We start from the raw sequence: 17010 nt of genomic DNA, 5'->3' as shown, positions 1-17010 counted from the left end.
CTTACTGGTGCAGTTAGGAGACGGTTCTGGACCAGGTAACAGTAGTACTTACTGGTGCAGTTAGGAGACGGTGCTGGACCAGGTAACAGTGGTACTTACTGGTGCAGTTAGGAGACGGTGCTGGACCAGGTAACAGTAGTACTTACTGGTGCAGTTAGGAGACGGTGCTGGACCAGGTATCAGTGGTACTTACTGGTGCAGTAGTACTTACTGGTGCAGTTAGGAGACGGTGCTGGACCAGGTAACAGTAGTACTTACTGGTGCAGTTAGGAGACGGTGCTGGACCAGGTATCAGTGGTACTTACTGGTGCAGTTAGGAGACGGTTCTGGACCAGGTAACAGTAGTACTTACTGGTGCAGTTAGGAGACGGTTCTGGACCAGGCAACAGTAGTACTTACTGGTGCAGTAGTACTTACTGGTGCAGTTAGGAGATGGTGCTGGACCAGGTAGCAGTAGTACTTACTGGTGCAGTAGTACTTACTGGTGCAGTTAGGAGATGGTTCTGGACCAGGTAACAGTAGTACTTACTGGTGCAGTTAGGAGACGGTTCTGGACCAGGTAACAGTAGTACTTACTGGTGCAGTTAGGAGACGGTTCTGGACCAGGTAACAGTAGTACTTACTGGTGCAGTTAGGAGACGGTTCTGGACCAGGCAACAGTAGTACTTACTAGTGCAGTTAGGAGACGGTTCTGGACCAGGTAACAGTAGTACTTACTGGTGCAGTTAGGAGACGGTTCTGGACCAGGCAACAGTAGTACTTACTGGTGCAGTTAGGAGACGGTGCTGGACCAGGTAACAGTAGTATTTACTGGTGCAGTTAGGAGACGGTGCTGGACCAGGTAACAGTGGTACTTACTGGTGCAGTTAGGAGACGGTGCTGGACCAGGTAACAGTAGTACTTACTGGTGCAGTTAGGAGACGGTGCTGGACCAGGTAACAGTAGTACTTACTGGTGCAGTTAGGAGACGGTGCTGGACCAGGTAACAGTAGTACTTACTGGTGCAGTTAGGAGATGGTGCTGGACCAGGTAACAGTAGTACTTACTGGTGCAGTTAGGAGACGGTGCTGGACCAGGTAACAGTAGTACTTACTGGTGCAGTTAGAAGCGGTGCCAGACCAGGTGCCGTTGGCCAGACAGTGCCTGGTGGGCGTGCCTGAGAGGAGGTATCCATCCATACAGGAGTAGACTACAGAGTGGGTGAAGGTTGTACCGTCGACCCGGAAAATACGGCCGTGAGCAGGTGTCCCCGGGTTACCACAGTGCACCGCTGGAGTGGAGGAGAGGGAGAGAGGAAGGGAGAGAGGGAGAGAGAGCGAGAGAGACAGAGAGAGAACAAGAGAAAGAAAGAAAGAAAGACAGAGCGAGCGAGAGAACGAGAGACAGAGAGAACGAGAGACAGAGAGAGAGAACGAGAGAGAGAGAGAGAGAGAGCGCGAGAGAGAAAGCGAAAGAGAGAAAGCGAAAGAGAGAAAGCGAGAGAACGAGAGAGAGAGAGAGAGAGAGAGAGAGAGAGAGACAGAGAGAGAGAGAGAGAGAGAGAGAGAGAGAGAGAGAGAGAGAGAGAGAGAGAGAGAGAGAATTAAGGGGGGTGAAAAACACTAATTGCTTAACACGGATCTAATGTCTTTCTAGAACATAAAATGTGACTCGTCCAATCCAGATGATCATTAATGCCATGTTTGGTAGCAGGAAACGAAGAGAGGATTCTCCTCTGTTTCCCGGTGTGTCTCTCCACCCAGCACTTCATTATATTTCATTACCAAAAGGATTTGCCTTCTCAAATGACTTAATTGTCTGGAAAATTGTCTAATGATTTCTGATGCAGACAGCTATAGGCTGTAGGGTGAAGCTGGTAGGAAGGAAGGAGAGGTTCCCCACTCAATCACTTCCTGGCACGACGAGGCCACTGAAAGAGGTTGAACGTGCTCTGAATGTGTTGGCTGTTATACAGTAGTGCACTACATTTTATCCGTAGCCCTATCGACCCTATCAAATACGGTGCCGTTTGGAATGCACCTTATTCAGCCCTTCCAGTGCCTTGTACCCTGGTCGAAATGAAGTTCCCTACATTGGGGGAAGTGTTTCATTCTGGAAAAGGACAATATGTTCAATCTGTGGTAAATAATCCCCCATTGTTTCAGTAGATTACAAAGCACCGGGACGATAGGCTCACATTGCTCTGGGTTAAACACCAGTCAAGCTCTTAGCTCAAAAGCTGAAGCAGAAACAGACACAGTTCAGTCATGGAGAAGATCAAGCCTGTCAGGAATAGAGGATAGACCTAACCGTCTACAAATCATTTCAGCTTACAGGACACGTCAAGGCAAGAGAGGGTGAGCGGGGAGTTCCTGTCATATTCTTTTTTTTTTTAAAAGGACATTTATGTCTCAACTGCCAACCTATTCTACCTTTTGACACAATGTAGTTCAAAAGGTCATTAAATAGACAACAAGGTTCCATTTGTGACACAGCCATGGTCGTTGTGTCTGCCAAGATGAGAGAGTTTATAACCGTCTGGGAGATTGAGAAGTCTGTCAAGATGAGAGAGTTTATAACCGTCTGGGAGAGAAAGAGAAGTCTGCCAAACTGAGAGAGTTTATAACCGTCTGGGAGAGAAAGAGAAGTCTGCCAAGATGAGAGAGTTTATAACCGTCTGGGAGAGAAAGAGAAGTCTGCCAAGCTGAGAGAGTTTATAACCGTCTGGGAGAGAAAGAGAAGTCTGTCAAGATGAGAGAGTTTATAACCGTCTGGGAGAGAAAGAGAAGTCTGCCAAGATGAGAGAGTTTATAACCGTCTGGGAGAGACAGAGAAGTCTGTCAAGATGAGAGAGTTTATAACCGTCTGGGAGAGAAAGAGAAGTCTGTCAAGCTGAGAGAGTTTATAACCGTCTGGGAGAGAAAGAGAAGTCTGTCAAGATGAGAGAGTTTATAACCGTCTGGAAGAGAAAGAGAAGTCTGCCAAGATGAGAGAGTTTATAACCATCTGGAGAGAAAGAGAAGCCTGTCAAGATGAGAGAGTTTATAACCGTCTGGGAGAGAAAGAGAAGTCTGTCAAGATGAGAGAGTTTATAACCGTCTGGGAGAGAAAGAGAAGTCTGTCAAGAGATTCTCTGCCATTTCAGGTCGAACGCTGTTTATGCCCTGCAGCAGAGAATCGGCCTGTGATTCAATATTTAAAATGTCATTAATCACGTCATAAGTAGAATTTGCCTTCGGGCTGAAAAATAAAGGATTCTGGAAGAGAAGAAATATTGGTTGGTTGGCTTTGAGCACTGACTTTTTCTAAGGACAATGTGCTAGCGAAATATACTAATTTACCGCTAATTGCATTTTCATTTTTGTGTGCTCCTGTGTGTGCTCCTGTTGTGTTTATGTGCTCTTGTGTGCTCCTGCTTGTGCTCCTGCGTGTGCTCCTGTTGTGTTTATGTGCTCCTGTATGCTCCTTCGTGTGCCCCTGTTGTGTGTGTGCTCCTGTGTGTGCTCCTGCGTGTGATCCTGCTTGTGCTCCTGTTGTGTTTATGTGCTCTTGTGTGCTCCTTCGTGTGCCCCTGTTGTGTGTGTGCTCCTGTGTGTGCTCCTGCTTGTGCTCCTGCTTGTGCTCCTGTGTGTGCTCCTGCTTGTGCTCCTGCTTGTGCTCCTGCTTGTGCTCCTGTGTGTGCTCCTGCTTGTGTTCCTGCTTGTGCTCCTGTGTGTGCTTCTGTGTGTGCTCCTGTGTGTGCTCCTGTTGTGTTTATGTGCTCCTGTGTGCTCCTTCATGTGCCCCTGTTGTGTGTGTGCCCCTGTTGTGTGTGTGCTCCTGTGTGTGCTCCTGCGTGTGCTCCTGCTTGTGCTCCTGTGTGCTCCTGCGTGTGCTCCTGTTGTGTTTATGTGCTCTTTTGTGCTCCTTCGTGTGCCCCTGTTGTGTGTGTGCTCCTGTGTGTGCTCCTGTTGTGTTTATGTGCTCTTGTGTGTGCTCCTGTTGTGTTTATGTGCTCTTGTGTGCTCCTTCGTGTGCCCCTGCTTGTGCTCCTGCGTGTGCTCCTGTTGTGTTTATGTGCTCTTGTGTGCTCCTTCGTGTGCCCCTGTTGTGTGTGTGCTCCTGTGTGTGCTCCTGTTGTGTTTATGTGCTCTTGTGTGCTCCTTCATGTGCCCCTGTTGTGTGTGTGCTCCTGTGAGTGCTCCTGCGTGTGCTCCTGTGTGTGCTCCTGTGTGTGCTCCTGTTGTGTTTATGTGCTCTTGTGTGCTCCTTCGTGTGCCCCTGTTGTGTGTGTGCTCCTGTGTGTGCTCCTGTGTGTGCTCCTGCTTGTGCTCCTGCTTGTGCTCCTGTGTGTGCTTCTGTGTGTGCTCCTGTGTGTGCTCCTGTTGTGTTTATGTGCTCCTGTGTGCTCCTTCATGTGCCCCTGTTGTGTGTGTGCTCCTGTGTGTGCTCCTGTGTGTGCTCCTGCGTGTGCTCCTGCGTGTGCTCCTGTGTGTGCCCCTGTTGTGTGTGTGCTCCTTTGTGTGCTCCTGTTGTGTGTGTGCTCCTGTGTGTGCTCCTGTGTGTGCCCCTGTTGTGTGTGTGCTCCTGTGTGTGCCCCTGTTGTGTGTGTGCTCCTGTGTGTGCTCCTGCTTGTGCTCCTGCTTGTGCTCCTGTGTGTGCTTCTGTGTGTGCTCCTGTGTGTGCTCCTGTTGTGTTTATGTGCTCCTGTGTGCTCCTTCATGTGCCCCTGTTGTGTGTGTGCGCTCCTGTGTGTGCTCCTGTGTGTGCTCCTGCGTGTGCTCCTATGTGTGCTCCTGTGTGTGCCCCTGTTGTGTGTGTGCTCCTGTGTGTGCTCCTGTGTGTGCTCCTGCGTGTGCCTACTGTAAACTGCTGCGTTCATTCAATCTCCATGCGCTCGTCTCTATAAACATGTAGTATTCAGCCGGTCCATCAAGCCTCACGTTTGCAGAAGGGCTGTCTCCCAGACCAGGTCCCATTGGGAAAGCAGATCCTCTCTGCGGAGCCGTACAGTGTGTGGCCCACAGCGCAGGTGAAGCGGACCTTACTACGCAGATGGAAGTTGCTGGCCTCTCTGCTTGCATGGACGGGTGTACCAGGGTCCCCACAGCTGCCTACAGAGTCTCCTATACAGGAGAGAGACAGAGAGAGAGAGAGAGACAGAGAGAGAGAGAGAGAGACAGAGAGAGAGAGAGAGAGAGAGAGACAGAGAGAGAGAGAGACAGAGAGAGAGAGAGAGAGAGAGAGAGAGAGACAGAGAGACCGAGAGACAGAGAGAGAGAGAGACAGAGAGACAGACAGACAGAGAGACAGAGAGACAGAGAGAGAGAGAGAGACAGAGAGAGAGAGAGAATGAGAGAGAGACAGAGAGAGACAGAGAGAGAGACAGAGAGAGAGAGAGAGAGAGAGAGAGAGAGAGAGAGGGAGACAGAGAGAGACAGAGAGACAGAGAGAGAGAGACAGAGAGAGAGAGAGAGAGAGAGACACAGACAGCATTTGACTTGGCTGTTCATTCTGCATTTTACTTGACCTCTCAGTCTGCATTTGACTTGTCCCTATTCCCTATATAGAGCACTACTTTAGACCAGGGTCCTATTCCCTATGTAGTACACTACTTTAGACCAGGGCCCTATTCCCTATGTAGTGCACTACTTGAGACCAGGGCCCTATTCCCTATATAGGTTCCGGGTTGGAGCGAGCGGTCGCATCTACACTTCGGTCCGCAGGTAGTATAACTTTTCATTACATTTCATTATAGTACAACGGTTTGATTTGTCTAATCTTAGCAATTTCTTCTTAGCTAGCTACATAGCCGTCTTTGTATCAAAGATAATTGCGTAATTATCGTATTTCGTCGTCCTAACGTAGTCTACACTGCTATCTGCCCAGCAGCTAGCTAACGTCCACCGTCTACCAGCACTGTAGAAACTATTACACTCAACTGAATGACTCGATTAGTGTAGTGTTAGCTAGCTACATAGTTGTCTTTGCTGTCTTCGTATCCAAGATAATTGTGTAGTTTAGAGTGTGTAGACTTAGAGTGATTATCTTAATTTACCGAGGTTAGCTAGCCAGCTATTTGTCGTCCTTAACGTAGGAGATACTGCTAGCTAGCTAGCCAACAGCTAGCCAACGTCTACCGAATAGAACTTCAACAACCCGGTCAACATTCCGCTTCGCTCCATAGGTAGTATCACATTTTCATTTCACTTCATTACAGTACAACGGTTTGATTTGTTTGATCGTAGCTAGCTAGCTACATAGCCGTCTTTGTATCTAAGACAATTGTGTAGTCTAGAGCGATTTTCTAGGTTAGCTAGCCAGCTATTGTCGTTCTTTTAACGTAACGTAACGTAATCAACACTGCTAGCTAGCCAGCTAGCCCCCGAATAGCAGCACTGTAGAAACTATTAGACAGGTGTAGATACAGACAGGTGTAGTTAACAGACAGGTATAGATAAGACAGGTGTAGATTACAGACAGGTGTAGATACAGACAGGTGTAGTTAACAGACAGGTATAGATAAGACAGGTGTAGATACAGACAGGTGTAGATAACAGACAGGTGTAGATAAGACAGGTGTAGATAACAGACAGGTGTAGATACAGACAGGTGTAGTTAACAGACAGGTATAGATAAGACAGGTATAGTTAAGACAGGTGTAGATTCAGACAGGTGTAGTTAACAGACAGGTATAGATAAGACAGGTATAGTTAAGACAGGTGTAGATAACTGACAGGTGTAGATAACAGACAGGTGTAGATAACTGACAGGTGTAGTTAACAGACAGGTATAGATAAGACAGGTATAGTTAAGACAGGTGTAGATAACTGACAGGTGTAGATAACAGACAGGTGTAGATAACTGACAGGTGTAGTTAACAGACAGGTATAGATAAGACAGGTATAGTTAAGACAGGTGTAGATTCAGACAGGTGTAGTTAACAGACAGGTATAGATAAGACAGGTATAGTTAAGACAGGTGTAGATAACTGACAGGTGTAGATAACAGACAGGTGTAGATAACTGACAGGTGTAGTTAACAGACAGGTATAGATAAGACAGGTATAGTTAAGACAGGTGTAGATTCAGACAGGTGTAGTTAACAGACAGGTGTAGATAACTGACAGGTGTAGATAACAGACAGGTTCAACAGACAGGTGTAGATAACTGACAGGTGTAGATAACAGACAGGTTCAACAGACAGGTGTAGATAACTGACAGGTGTAGATAACAGACAGGTTCAACAGACAGGTGTAGTTAACAGGTAAATCAGAGGTATGTTGTGAGTGCTCCAGCTTTGACGATAACATGAACTGAGACTGACTTTCCCAGGAAGCAGTAACAGATGCAGTGTTAAAGTGCTACCCTGGCTCGGTCCCTAATGGAACCTGATTCCCTACGTAGTGCACTACTTGGTCTAAGGTAGTGCACTATGTAGGGAATAGGATGGCATTTGTGAAACAACCCAAACCTCACTCTTTGCAAACGAATTAGTGGAGGCTCTTTATGGTAGCTTAATTTTCCCCCATTAAAAAGCTTCTCCGGTAGAAAACTGGGACATGTTCCTTTCTGAAGCTGAGGAGGAGGAGGACAGAGGAGAGGAAGAGAGGAGAGGAGAGGAGAGGAGAAGAGGAGAGGAGGAGGGGAAGAGAGGAGAGGAGGGGAGGATGAGAGAATGAGTGTGACTGATCCCGTCTTCTGAACATGTCATGTTGTAATGAAGAACAGAACAAGTCAAACAGAGCAGATCATAACGAGAGAGAGAGAGTGAGAGAGAGAGAGTGAGATAGAGAGAGCGAGAGAGGGCGAGAGAGAGCGGGCGAGAGAGCGAGAGAGGGTGAGAGAGAGCGAGAGAGAGAGGGCGAGAGAGGGCGAGAGAGAGCGAGTCAGTCGTATACACAATGGACATCTCCAACGCAGCAGACTACACTACACTGGGGTGGCAGGGTAGCTAGCCTAGTGGTTAGAGTGGAGGGGTGGTAGGTAGCCTAGTGGTTAGAGTGGAGGGGTGGTAGGTAGCCTAGTGGTTAGAGTGGAGGGGTGGTAGGTAGCCTAGTGGTTAGAGTGGAGGGGTGGTAGGTAGCCTAGTGGTTAGAGTGGAGGGGTGGTAGGTAGCCTAGTGGTTAGAGTGGAGGGGTGGTAGGTAGCCTAGTGGTTAGAGTGGAGGGGTGGTAGGTAGCCTAGTGGTTAGAGTGTAGAGGTGGCAGGTAGCCTAGTGGTTAGAGTGTAGAGGTGGCAGGTAGCCTAGTGGTTAGAGTAGAGGGGTGGTAGGTAGCCTAGTGGTTAGAGTGGAGGGGTGGTAGCTAGCCTAGTGGTTAGAGTGGAGGGGTGGTAGGTAGCCTAGTGGTTAGAGTGGAGGGGTGGTAGGTAGCCTAGTGGTTAGAGTGGAGGGGTGGTAGGTAGCCTAGTGGTTAGAGTGGAGGGGTGGTAGGTAGCCTAGTGGTTAGAGTGGAGGGGTGGTAGGTAGCCTAGTGGTTAGAGTGGAGGGGTGGTAGGTAGCCTAGTGGTTAGAGTGGAGGGGTGGTAGGTAGCCTAGTGGTTAGAGTGTAGAGGTGGTAGGTAGCCTAGTGGTTAGAGTGGAGGGGTGGTAGCTAGCCTAGTGGTTAGAGTGGAGGGGTGGTAGGTAGCCTAGTGGTTAGAGTGGAGGGGTGGTAGGTAGCCTTATAGAGTCAATGTGGAGGCTATATACAGGGGGGGGGGTACCGGTATAGAGTCAATGTGGAGACTATATACAGGGGGTACCAGTTCAGAGTCAATGTGGAGACTATATACAGGGGGTACCAGTTCAGAGTCAATGTGGAGGCTATATACAGGGGGCACCGGTACAGAGTCAATGTGGAGGCTATATACAGGGGGTACCGGTACAGAGTCAATGTGGAGGCTATATACAGGGGGTACCGGTACAGAGTCAATGTGGAGGCTATATACAGGGGGTACCGGTACAGAGTCAATGTAGAGGCTATATACAGGGGGTACCGGTACAGAGTCAATGTGGAGGCTATATACAGGGGGTACCGGTACAGAGTCCATGTGGAGGCTATATACAGGGGGTACTGGTACAGAGTCAATGTGGAGGCTATATACAGGGGGTACCGTTACAGAGTCAATGTGTAGGCTATATACAGGGTGTTACGGTACAGAGTCAATGTGGAGGCTATATACAGGGGGTACTGATACAGAGTCAATGTGGAGGCTATATACAGGAGGTACTGGTACAGAGTCAATGTGGAGGCTATATACAGGGGGTATCGGTACAGAGTCAATGTGGAGGCTATATACAGGGGGTACCGGTACAGAGTCAATGTGGAGGCTATATACAGGGGGTACCGGTACAGAGTCAATGTGGAGACTTTATACAGGGGGTACCGGTACAGAGTCAATGTGGTGGCTATATACAGGGTATTACGGTACAGAGTCAATGTGGAGACTATATACAGGGGGTACCAGCACAGAGTCAATGTGGAGACTATATACAGGGGGTACCAGTACAGAGTCAATGTGGAGGCTATATACAGGGGGTACCGGTACAGAGTCAATGTGGAGGCTATATACAGGGTGTACCAGTACAGAGGCAATGCGGAGGCTATATACAGGGGGTACCGGTACAGAGTCAATGTGGAGGCTATATACAGGGGGTACCGGTACAGAGTCAATGTGGAGGCTATATACAGGGGGTACCGGTACAGAGTCAATGTGGAGGCTATATACAGGGGGTACTGGTACAGAGTCAATGTGGAGGCTATATACAGGGGGTACCGGTACAGAGTCAATGTAGAGGCTATATACAGGGGGTACCGGTACAGAGTCAATGTGGAGGCTATATACAGGGGGTACCGGTACAGAGTCCATGTGGAGGCTATATACAGAGGGTACCAGTACAGAGTCAATGTGGAGGCTATATACAGGGCGTACCGGTACAGAGTCAATGTGGAGGCTATATACAGGGGGGGTACTGGTACAGAGTCAAAGTGGAGACTATATACAGGGGGTACCGATACAGAGTCAATGTGGAGGCTATATACAGGGGTACCAGTATAGAGTTAATGTGGAGACTATATACAGGGGGTACTGGTACAGAGTCAATGTGGAGTCTATATACAGGGGGTACCGTTACAGAGTCAATGTGTAGGCTATATACAGGGTGTTACGGTACAGAGTCAATGTGGAGGCTATATACAGGGGGTACTGGTACAGAGTCAATGTGGAGGCTATATAAAAGGGGGTATCGGTACAGAGTCAATGTGGAGGCTATATACAGGGGGTACCGGTACAGAGTCAATGTGGAGGCTATATACAGGGGGTACCGGTACAGAGTCAATGTGGAGACTTTATACAGGGGGTACCGGTACAGAGTCAATGTGGAGGCTATATACAGGGTATTACGGTACAGAGTCAATGTGGAGACTATATACAGGGTGTTACGGTACAGAGTCAATGTGGAGACTATATACAGGGGGTACTGGTACAGAGTCAATGTGGAGTCTATATACAGGGGGTACCGTTACAGAGTCAATGTGGAGGCTATATACAGGGTGTTACGGTACAGAGTCAATGTGGAGGCTATATACAGGGGGTACTGGTACAGAGTCAATGTGGAGACTATATACAGGGGGTACTGATACAGAGTCAATGTGGAGGCTATATACAGGGGGTATCGGTACAGAGTCAATGTGGAGGCTATATACAGGGGGTACCGGTACAGAGCCAATGTGGAGGCTATATACAGGGGGTACCGGTACAGAGTCAATGTGGAGGCTATATACAGGGGATACTAGTACAGAGTCAATGTGGAGGCTATATACAGGGGTACCAGTACAGAGTCAATGTGGAGGCTATATACAGGGGGTAACTTTTTGAGGATCCGAGGATCCATACCAAATCTTTTCAGTCTCCTGAGGGGGAATAGGTTTTGTCGTGCCCTCTTCTTGACTGTCTTGGACCATGTTAGTTTGTTGGTGATGTGGACACCAAGGAACTTGAAGCTCTCAACCTGCTCCACTACAGCCCCGTCGATGAGAATGGGGGCATGCTCGGTCCTCTTTTTCCTGTAGTCCACGATCATCTCCTTTGTTTTGATGACGTTGAGTGAGAGGATATTTTCCTGACACCACACTCCGAGTGCCCTCACCACCTCCCTGTAGGCCGTCTCGTCGTTGTTGGTAATCAAGCCCACTACTGTTGTGTCGTCTGCAAACTCTATGATTGAGTTGGAGGCGTGCACAGCCACACAGTGGTGGGTGAACAGTGAGTACAGGAGGGGGCTGAGCACGCACCCTTGTGGGGCACTAGTGTTGAGGGTCAGCGAAGTGGAGATGTTGTTTCCTACCTTCACCACCTGGGGGCGGCACGTCAAGAAGTCCAGGACCCAATTGCACAGGGCGGGGTCGAGACCCAGGGCCTCCAGCTTGATGATGAGGGTACTATGGTGTTAAATGCTGAGCTGTAGTCAATGAACAGCATTCTTACACAGGTATTCCTCTTGTCCAGATGGGATAGGGCAGTGTGCAGTGGGATGGCGATTGCATCGTCTGTGAACCTGTTGGGGCAGTAAGCAAACTGAAGTGGGTCCTGGGTGTCCGGTAGGGTGGTGATATGATCCTTGACTCGTCTCTCAAAGCACTTCATGATGACAGAAGTGAGTCCTACGGGGCGGTAGTCAAGTAGTTCAGTAATCTTTGCCTTCTTGGGTACAGGAACTATGGTGGATCTCTTGAAGCATGTGCGTAAACACACCAGCCAGCTGGTCTGCACATGCTCTGAGGACGCGGCCAGGGATGCCGTCTGGGCCTGTAGCCTTGCGAGGGTTAACACGTTTAAATGTTTCACTCACGTCGGCCACGGAGAGGGGGGTGTTGCAGTCCTTGTTGGAGGGAGGCGGCGGTGGCACTGTATTATCCTCAAAGCGAAGTGTTTAGTTTGTCTGGAAACGTGACGTCGGTGTCCGTAACGTGGCTGGTTTTCTTTTTGTCGTCCGTGATTTCCTGTAGACTCTGCCTCGTCCTTCTCGTATCTGAGACATTGAACTGCGACTCCATTTTGTCAATGTAGCGGCATTTCACTTGTTTGATTGACTTGCGGAGGGAATAACTACACGGTTTATATTCAACCATATTTCCAGACTTCTGGCGCAACTAGAGAACATTACCAACCCCTACGCTCTGTATTTTACACAGGCTTGCCCCACCACCACAGAAAGCACTGAGCTAGGCTGAAACAGAAAGCACTGAGCTAGGCTGAAACAGAAAGCACTGAGCTAGACTGAAACAGAAAGCACTGAGCTCGGCTGAATCAGAAAGCACTGAGCTAGGCTGAAACAGAAAGCACTGAGCTAGGCTGAAACAGAAAGCACTGAGCTCGGCTGAAACAGAAAGCACTGAGCTAGGCTGAAACAGAAAGCACTGAGCTAGGCTGAAACAGAAAGCACTGAGCTCGGCTGAAACAGAAAGCACTGAGCTAGGCTGAAACAGAAAGCACTGAGCTCGGCTGAAACAGAAAGCACTGAGCTCGGCTGAAACAGAAAGCACTGAGCTAGGCTGAATCAGAAAGCACTGAGCTCGGCTGAAACAGAAAGCACTGAGCTAGGCTGAAACAGAAAGCACTGAGCTCGGCTGAAACAGAAAGCACTGAGCTAGGCTGGAACAGAAAGCACTGAGCTAGGCTGGAACAGAAAGCACTGAGCTAGGCTGAAACAGAAAGCACTGAGCTAGGCTGAATCAGAAAGCACTGAGCTAGGCTGAAACAGAAAGCACTGAGCTCGGCTGAAACAGAAAGCACTGAGCTAGGCTGAAACAGAAAGCACTGAGCTAGGCTGAAACAGAAAGCACTGAGCTCGGCTGAATACACCTGTATTTTACACAGGCTTGCCCCACCACCACAGAAAGCACTGAGCTAGGCTGAAACAGAAAGCCCTGAGCTAGGCTGAAACAGAAAGCACTGAGCTCGGCTGAAACAGAAAGCACTGAGCTCGGCTGAAACAGAAAGCACTGAGCTCGGCTGAAACAGAAAGCACTGAGCTTGGCTGAAACACCTGTATTTTACACAGGCTTGCCCCACCACCACAGAAAGCACTGAGCTAGGCTGAAACAGAAAGCACTGAGCTCGGCTGAAACAGAAAGCACTGAGCTCGGCTGAAACAGAAAGCACTGAGCTCGGCTGAAACAGAAAGCACTGAGCTAGGCTGAAACAGAAAGCACTGAGCTCGGCTGAAACAGAAAGCACTGAGCTAGGCTGAAACAGAAAGCACTGAGCTCGGCTGAAACAGAAAGCACTGAGCCAGGCTGAAACAGAAAGCACTGAGCTAGACTGAAACAGAAAGCACTGAGCCAGGCTGAAACAGAAAGCACTGAGCTAGGCTGAAACAGAAAGCACTGAGCTCGGCTGAAACAGAAAGCACTGAGCTCGGCTGAAACAGAAAGCACTGAGCTAGGCTGAATACACCTGTATTTTGAAACTGCCTTCCTCAAGAAAACAAAAAAAGAGACCAAGGTTGAACGGGGTTTGATTCCCTCAATTATTATTTGAATTTGTTTACATTGTGAATTGATATGTGATATGTATTATTGCCAAAATAACATGCAAAATAGCCCGCCCCGCCCCCCATGTCAGGTTCAGGGATCACCACTGACCTCGTCAGTCTATGTCATGGAAAGAGCAGGTGTTCTTAATGTTTTGTAGACTCACTGTGTACTGTCATATCACAGCACATTGTCGCGACGTATTGCTTTAATGCCATACCTGTCCAGATTTCTCTATTGAGGCTTAAATCAAATGTAAGTGATTTGCTTATTTTTTTAAACATTTTATGAAAGTACAGACTCAGCGGTTTTACATCATAAAATGTAGATGGAGGAAACATGTTTTAGTTTTGAAATTAGATAGACTTGTTATCCCACTTCAGAGACAAGTAGGAGAAAATGCCCTTTGAAAGATTTTGATGAGATTTTCACACTTCCTAGAGAGCTCTTCTTTGTTTATGCCCATTCAGCATCGTTCACGGCCTCTTAAGCATTAGCCCCCATCCCAGCCACACATTTAACTATGTAGAACTTCCGATTAGTGAACAGCTTATAGCAAACTTTGAGATAAAACTTTGAAAACAAGATGTACATTTGTTGTTTTAAACTTCCTAAAGTTCATTTAATGACATTAAAACCAGTAGGCAATGCTAACTGTACGTGAGCCGTCTGCTGCTGAAGGTCTGGTGGAAAATAACCAGATGGAGACTCGCTTCATCATCAGTCTCCATGACAACCTGGAGAAGCTGCTCACAGAACATCGAAATCAAAATAAACAGGAAGGTGAACAGTCTCCATGACAACCTGGAGAAGCTGCTCAGAGAACATCGAAATCAAATAAACATCAAGGTGAACAGTCTCCATGACAACCTGGAGAAGCTGCTCATAGAACATCTAAATCAAATAAACATCAAGGTGAACAGTATCCATGACAACATGGAGAAGCTGCTCACAGAACATCGAAATCAAATAAACAGGAAGGTGAACAGTCTCCATGACAACCTGGAGAAGCTGCTCATAGAACATCTAAATCAAATAAACATCAAGGTGAACAGTCTCCAAGACAACCTGGAGAAGCTGCTCAGAGAACATCGAAATCAAATAAACAGGAAGGTGAACAGTCTCCATGACAACATGGAGAAGCTGATCATAGAACATCTAAATCAAATAAAGATCAAGGTGAACAGTCTCCATGACAACCTGGAGAAGCTGCTCAGAGAACATCTAAATCAAATAAACATCAAGGTGAACAGTCTCCATGACAACCTGGAGAAGCTGCTCATAGAACATCTAAATCAAATAAACATCAAGGTGAACAGTCTCCATGACAACCTGGAGAAGCTGATCATAGAACATCTAAATCAAATAAACATCAAGGTGAACAGTCTCCATGACAACCTGGAGAAGCTGCTCATAGAACATCTAAATCAAATAAACATCAAGGTGAACAGTCTCCATGACAACCTGGAGAAGCTGATCATAGAACATCTAAATCAAATAAATATGAACAGTGAGGTATGGGTCCTTACCTGAACAGTGAGGTATGGGTCCTTACCTGAACAGTGAGGTAATGGTCCTTACCTGAACAGCGAGGTAATGGTCCTTACCTGAACAGCAAGGTAATGGTCCTTACCTGAACAGCGAGGTAATGGTCCTTACCTGAACAGTGAGGTATTGGTCCTTACCTGAACAGTGAGGTATGGGTCCTTACCTGAACAGCGAGGTATGGGTCCTTACCTGAACAGCGAGGTAATGGTCCTTACCTGAACAGTGAGGTAGTGGTCCTTACCTGAACAGTGAGGTAATGGTCCTTACCTGAACAGTGAGGTATGGGTCCTTACCTGAACAGTGAGGTAATGGTCCTTACCTGAACAGTGAGGTATGGGTCCTTACCTGAACAGTGAGGTATGGGTCCTTACCTGAACAGCGAGGTAATGGTCCTTACCTGAACAGTGAGGTATGGGTCCTTACCTGAACAGTGAGGTATGGGTCCTTACCTGAACAGCGAGGTATGGGTCCTTACCTGAACAGTGAGGTAATGGTCCTTACCTGAACAGTGAGGTATGGGTCCTTACCTGAACAGTGAGGTATGGGTCCTTACCTGAACAGTGAGGTATGGGTCCTTACCTGAACAGTGAGGTATGGGTCCTTACCTGAACAGCGAGGTATGGGTCCTTACCTGAACAGTGAGGTAATGGTCCTTACCTGAACAGTGAGGTATGGGTCCTTACCTGAACAGTGAGGTATTGGTCCACTCCAGTGTCCATTGATTTGACAGGTGAGTGATGACTCTCCAATCAGCTCTCTGTCCCCTGAACAGGAGTACTGCACCGTGGAGCCAAACGAGAACTTGTCCCCAACCATGGTCCCGTAGGGAGGAAAGCCAGGGTTCCCACAGTCCTCCTCTATAACACACAATAACATTCCCCATAGCCAACAGTCAGATTGTTATGGCTCATTAACACTGTTTGTGTCCCAAATGGCACACTATTCCTTATGTAGTGCGCTACTTTTAACTACAGCCCTATTGCCCCTGTATAGGGAATGGGGTGCCATTTGGGATGTAGTCATCATTAACACAACACTCGTGGAAAAAAAATATTCCAGGTAGAACTCTTTTGGATTCCATGCAGAACTTTCTATCGGAAAGGGTTCTAAATGGAACTCAATAAGGTTCTACCTTTTTTTTTAAAGAGTGTATTCTGTCGGTCAGTGTAGCCATTACAGTCAGCCTTCATTAGGTCATTAGCATTTAGACAGACGTTGGTTACACACATTTGTAACCTATACAAATCAAGTCCATTAAGGATCAAACACATGGCGAGAACAACAGGGAGATCGTGGAGAAATGCTCTGATGAATGTCACTCACAGCAAAAGATAAGTACTATTGCACGATAAATGTGAACTGTGTTGTGGAATAATCAGAATTAGTTGGTAACAGAGGTAAGATGTTTTATATTCATCATATGTTTGTAAGTTACTTCTCATCAGAATGTTATTGTTGTATAATACTGTGGCGGGGTTGCAGTATCTGTTCTATGTCAAGACTTAGTTGCTTGGGCCGGGGAGAGGTCAAGCGTGTATCTCTTGGCTCCACAATGTCTGTGTGTCAGTCAATGTGTCTCTGTGATCTTGTCAAGGAGGGGTAGATTTGATATATTCTTGTTGATATGAGGATTTGTTTTATGGTTCTGAGTTTGAGAAAATAACATATTTTAGGAGACAAAGCTGAACGATAAATTATGGCCAATACTGTCTGGCTATGTGTGTCTTTGCTATAAAGGATCTCAGTTGCAATGTGTGAGGGACTCTCAGAGAATTCATTGATAGACACTGAATTGATCTGAGAGTCACAGGGTTGTGATGGAGCTCATATAATTAAAGATGGACTTTATGATAACTCTGACTTGTGTGTGGTTTGCTCTCATAATTTGGTAAATAGAGGAAAATTCCACGACAACTGTGCATCAACCCTTGGTGTGTCTAGGCTTCCTTTTTCTCTCTAGTCTCCTCCTCCTGCACCTCAGTAGTTGT

The 17010-nt window shown here is 47.4% G+C and overlaps 1 protein-coding gene across 1 annotated transcript in view; it reads right to left on the bottom strand.

The window, feature by feature from the left end:
• Positions 1–17010, bottom strand: part of LOC135519842 (CUB and sushi domain-containing protein 3-like) — a 241788-nt gene that overhangs the window by 44367 nt on the left and 180411 nt on the right. The window contains exons 25-27 of the mRNA XM_064945048.1: positions 15706–15879; positions 4902–5084; positions 1094–1270 (exon numbers count right to left, since the gene is read on the bottom strand). Coding sequence (XP_064801120.1) covers positions 1094–1270; positions 4902–5084; positions 15706–15879 — 534 coding nt within the window. The remainder of the gene's footprint in view (positions 1–1093; positions 1271–4901; positions 5085–15705; positions 15880–17010) is intronic.

The sequence above is a fragment of the Oncorhynchus masou genome, chromosome 29, assembly GCF_036934945.1.
Source record: "Oncorhynchus masou masou isolate Uvic2021 chromosome 29, UVic_Omas_1.1, whole genome shotgun sequence".
NCBI classification, from domain to species: Eukaryota; Metazoa; Chordata; class Actinopteri; order Salmoniformes; family Salmonidae; genus Oncorhynchus; species Oncorhynchus masou.
Note: the sequence above shows the minus strand (reverse complement) of the source record. Positions and strands in the feature narration are given on the sequence as shown.